The sequence below is a fragment of the Crocuta crocuta genome, unplaced genomic scaffold, assembly GCF_008692635.1.
Source record: "Crocuta crocuta isolate KB4526 unplaced genomic scaffold, BGI_CrCroc_1.0 scaffold1749, whole genome shotgun sequence".
Classification (NCBI taxonomy): domain Eukaryota; kingdom Metazoa; phylum Chordata; class Mammalia; order Carnivora; family Hyaenidae; genus Crocuta; species Crocuta crocuta.
This window is the reverse complement of record NW_027528698.1, coordinates 99184-103956: the sequence shown is the minus strand read 5'-3', so window position 1 is coordinate 103956 and position 4773 is coordinate 99184. Positions and strand designations below refer to the sequence as shown.

General features: G+C 34.6%; 1 protein-coding gene across 1 annotated transcript in view; it reads left to right on the top strand.

Annotated features, from left to right (window-relative positions):
- LOC144224336 (protein diaphanous homolog 2-like) overlaps window positions 1–4773 on the top strand; it is a gene marked incomplete at both ends in the record, with an annotated part of 77857 nt that overhangs the window by 57008 nt on the left and 16076 nt on the right. The window contains one exon of the mRNA XM_077755261.1: window positions 3379–3443. Within this exon, the coding sequence (XP_077611387.1) occupies window positions 3379–3443 (65 nt within the window). The remainder of the gene's footprint in view (window positions 1–3378; window positions 3444–4773) is intronic.

The window sequence follows — 4773 nt, the reverse complement described above, 5'->3', positions numbered from 1 at the left end:
TCTCCTACATATGAAACCCAGTGCTCATTCTGAAAAGTGTCCTCCTTAATGCTCATCACCCATTTTACCCACCCCTCCACCCCCTACCTCCCCATCAACCCTCAGTTTGTTCTGTGTATTTAAGAATCTCTTACGGTTTGCCTCCCTTTCTGTTTTTATCTTATTTTTCCTTCCCTTCCCTTCCCTTATGTTCATCTGTTAATTCCACATATGAGTGAAATTATGGTATTTGTTTTTCTCTGCTTGACTTCTTTTCCTTAGCATAAATTTATTTATTTTGAGAGAGAGCACACAAGCGGGCACAGGCAGGGAAGGGGCAGAGAGAGAGGGAGAGAGAATCCTAAGCAGGCTCTGTACCACCAGCATGGAGCCTGATGTGGAGCTTGATTGCACAAACCAAAGGATCATGACCTGAGCTGAAATCAAGAGTTGGATGCTTTAAAGACTGAACCACCCAGGCAGCCCTAAAGCTTTTATTTTTAAGTAATTTCTATACCTGCTGTGGGGCTTGAACACAGAACCCCGAAATTAAGAGTTGCGTGCTCTACCAACTTAGCCAGCCAGGTGTACCTTATTTTCTGATTTTAAAACCAGTACTCATTTACTCTAGGTAATCTAGAGACTTATGTAAGTGATAGAATAAACCACTGATCACACTTTTTAGCTCAGTACATTTCAACACCATTACTCACTTTTCGGCTGAGTACATTTTCTTCTATCTCTCTTTTTTAACCTATCTATATGCTGATTTTTCATGGACCATTATATTATGAGAATTTTTCCATGTTAACCTTCAAAGTCTGACTTTGAATGTCTGTATAATATTCCATCGTATGGAGTATCATAATCATCTTGACGAGTCCTTTCTTACTGTACCTCTAGATTGTTTTCAGGTTTTCACAATTATAAATGAATCTGCTATGAACATTCTTGTTTACCTTTTTCTTGTCATTTCCTTACAATTGATTCCTGTAACTGAGGGCATGAACTTTGAAAAGTCAAATCCTTTTCAGGAAGTGTGCACTAATATACCTTTCCTGAGAATTAATGTGAATGCTGGCCTCAGAGCCTATTTTATAATGAGCTTGATCAACTCAGTTTATTTAATATTTTGTTGAGAGAGTTTTAAGGGAATATTTCCAAATATTTGAATTGGCTTATAATGTACTCTATTGTTGATTTTGGCTAGCTCTTTCAGTGTTCAGTAGACATTTGTTTTGTGTGTGTGTGTGTGTACTGTGTGCCAGGTACTTACAGTTGTGTACTGTTAGTTAAGCTTTGGGGTGGGGGAGGTAAAGGCAGCAAGTGAAAGAGGATAGAGCTTCAGAAACCCATGATTACCTCATCCATATATCATCTCTGTGACTGTAAACAAACCATTTAACTTCTCCAGGCTTCAGTTTTATCAACTGTAAATTCAGATAAGTCAAATAAATGCATGTTCCTTAATATTTTATGGACAGAGGACTTTTTCTGATGAATGCTTTGGAACTTTCATTAGAACCACCCCCACCACACACAGACACGTGCATAAATGCAAAAATTAGGAGATGCTTCAACAACATCTAGGAAATTTATAGATGTCTGTTTTAAAGTCACCTGGACTTGGAATATCGAATCTCTTCACTATTCTCTAAGTCTAGTATTTTTCATAAATTCAATCAAATTCTTGGCCAGAACTCTTAATGTCTTCCAATTGAAATAAATCAAGATCATTACCAACCATTGAGAGTACAGCACAGATCTACCCCCTCTTTTTCTGATCTTTGACCAATTTCCAACTTAGTTCTTTATACACAGTTCTTTAAAAAAAACTTTATTGAGATGTATTTGACATGAGAAAAGCTATCTATTATTAAGTACACAATTTGATAAATTTCAATATTTGTATGTATACTTAAAACCATCATCACAATCAAGATAATAAACATCTCTATCACTCTCTCAAGTTTCTAAGCTCTCTGTAATCTCTCCTTCCCATGCCTCGCTACCTCTCTCCATCCTGAGATAACTGACCCATTTTCTCTTACTCTAGAGTAGTTTTGTTTTTAAAAATTTTATGTTACTAGAACCAGTGCATGTACTGTCTTTTTGTCTGTCTTCTTTCATGTAGCATAATTATTTTGAGATTAATTCATGTTGTTATATTGCATGTATCAATAGTTCATTCCTTTTTATAACTGAGTAGTATTACAGAATATGGATATACTGCAATTTATGTATACATTTAATTGTTGATGGACATTTGGGTTCTTTCTATTTTTTTGGCTATTATAAATAAACCTTCTATGAACATTCATATACATGGGTATAGACATATGTTTTCATTTCTTTTGGATAAATAGGTGTGAATGGCAAGATACAGAGTAGACTTGTATATGTAATGATGAGAATATTTCTAAAAAGATGTTCTTCAGTTATTTATATTCTGGAATATTTGATTAGACCTGAGAAATTTAATGTTTGTTTCCTTATTTACATAATACATTCTGCTCCAGATCAGAAGTCAGTTAAGTGTGAAATCTTTCTGTAGAAAACCTGAATTAATGAATGCTATTGTGTCCCCCCTTCTAGCCTTACTTTAAAGGTCATTTTGAGGGGTACCTGGGTGGCTCAATCAGTTAAGCATCTGACTCTTGATCTTGGCTCAGGTCATGATCTCAAGGTCTCATGAGTTCCAGCCCCATGTCAAGTTCTGTGCTCACAGTTTAGAATCTGCTTGGCATTCTTTCTTTCCCTCTCTTTCTGCCCCTGCCCTGTTCTCTCTGTCTTCTCTCTCTCTGAAAGTAAATAAACATTAAAATAAATAAAGGTCATTTTGAGTCTTATTTTTTTAATGTTTATATTTAATTTTGAGAGAGAGAGAGAGCGCGAGAGCGAGCAAGCAAGGGAGACACAGACTTTGAAGCATGCTTCAGGCTCTGAGCTGTCTGCACAGCTTGAACTCACAAACTCTGAGATCATGACCTGAGCTAAAGTTGGAAACTTAAACGACTGAGTCACCCAGGCACCCCAGATTCTTAATAGTTTTAAGAATAGATTCTTTGTTTTTTCTCCACCCATAATGAACTGCAAAAAAAATTTAAAGAATTATATTATTGTAAAAGTTGGGAAATAATTGAATACCTCTAAAATGATGATGAGTTAGTCAAATACATTCTTCAATGCTTGGCATTGTGCCTCATCAATACTATCATTGAATTCAGTTAGTATGCAAAAAAATGTGGTAGTTTATGTGTTATGTGTAGTGTAGGTCAACTTACCTTCAATAGCAATTGATATAAAAATTATTGTGTGGTAGAATTATTGGCTGGCAACCATCTTTTGCCTAGGGATTTGATACAATAATTTCTAATAATGGTTTGTCAATCTTAATAGATTCTTGTGTGAACAAGGCAAAAGTGGAAGAAAGTGAACAGAAAGCAGCAGAATTTTCAAAGAAGGTAAGACTATATTTGTTAAATTAATAATTTATTCACAGTACATATTTTATATTTATTTATGTGAAGATTTATAAACGTTGGTTCCATTATGTAGTACTTCATGTTTTTGATTAAAACATAACCAGAAAATATTGATTTCATTCCTGATAAGGCTGTTACTGTTGCATCCTCATCACCTTTAATTTGTTATGGAAGAAAAACACTGGCTATATTCTACTAGAGTCATAAATGAAATAAAATTAGTTTATTGGAAGGATAGAATTTGAAGCAGTAAACCAAAATACATTGCCCGCCCATACCGCTTTATTACAGTTCTCCCTTTCTATAGGTAGCTCCCCTGGAGAACTGTGAGACATTTAGCTAGTCTAATCTATTATGATCTTTAATGAGAGTGCTATTAAATAGCAATAGAATGACACAGTGTTTTTTCTCTCTCTGCCTCTCTCTGCTTGGACTTATCCTCTTGGAGTTTTATAATTACCAGTTTCAAAAGATTCTGCTACTTCACGTAGGGTTGGTGGAATTTGATGGCTCTTTCTATGTTAATGACTTATGTAAATACAAGTTTTATGACTATCTTAATTTTATTTAGATTTCAGATTATCTTTTTCTTGTTTCATGAAAGCATGATTACAGTTTTACCAGTTTCTGCCAAAAGCTGCATTTTTGCTCTGGATCCTAGGAAGCATTAGTATAGTATTTCTCTCCTATTGGTATCAGGGGGAAGGATTGAAGCACAAGTCTAAAAACTCTAGTTTTCAGCCTTCTGACAGCAAGATAAAGTGCTTACATATTGCTGTCTCTTCAAAGTTATGACTTACCTTGGAGATTAGATAATCACTTTTGCTATCACTGTAGAAATTATGGAATATGACTGAAGTTACTTCAGGGCATCTGAAGAAATATCTTTCCTCTTTCAGTTACTGGCATAGATTTTCAAAGCTTGAGCATGAAATGTTTGTGCGAAGTTGTCATTTTATTGGTGGAAGAAAATGAATGCTTTTTAAATAGACCTTTATATTTGTAATGTTCTTGTTTTAAATAGCACATTTAAAATTCCCTTTGAAAATCTTAGAATCTTCTTAATTATTTGCTGGCACTTTGATTAGATGCCACAAGACTGTAGAAAATTATGTTGATCTATCTGGTAAAATTTTCTGTAAGCATATATTAAGGGAAATGGAGTCCTGAAATAATAAAAAAGATGTTTCAGTGGTTAGTGCCTTATTCTCATCACCATCATTTAGAATGAAAACATGTATGGTCTCTCAGTGGTTATCTGCATGCCTTTTCTTATTCTGGGTGATTTTAAGAGGCTGTATAAAGCAGT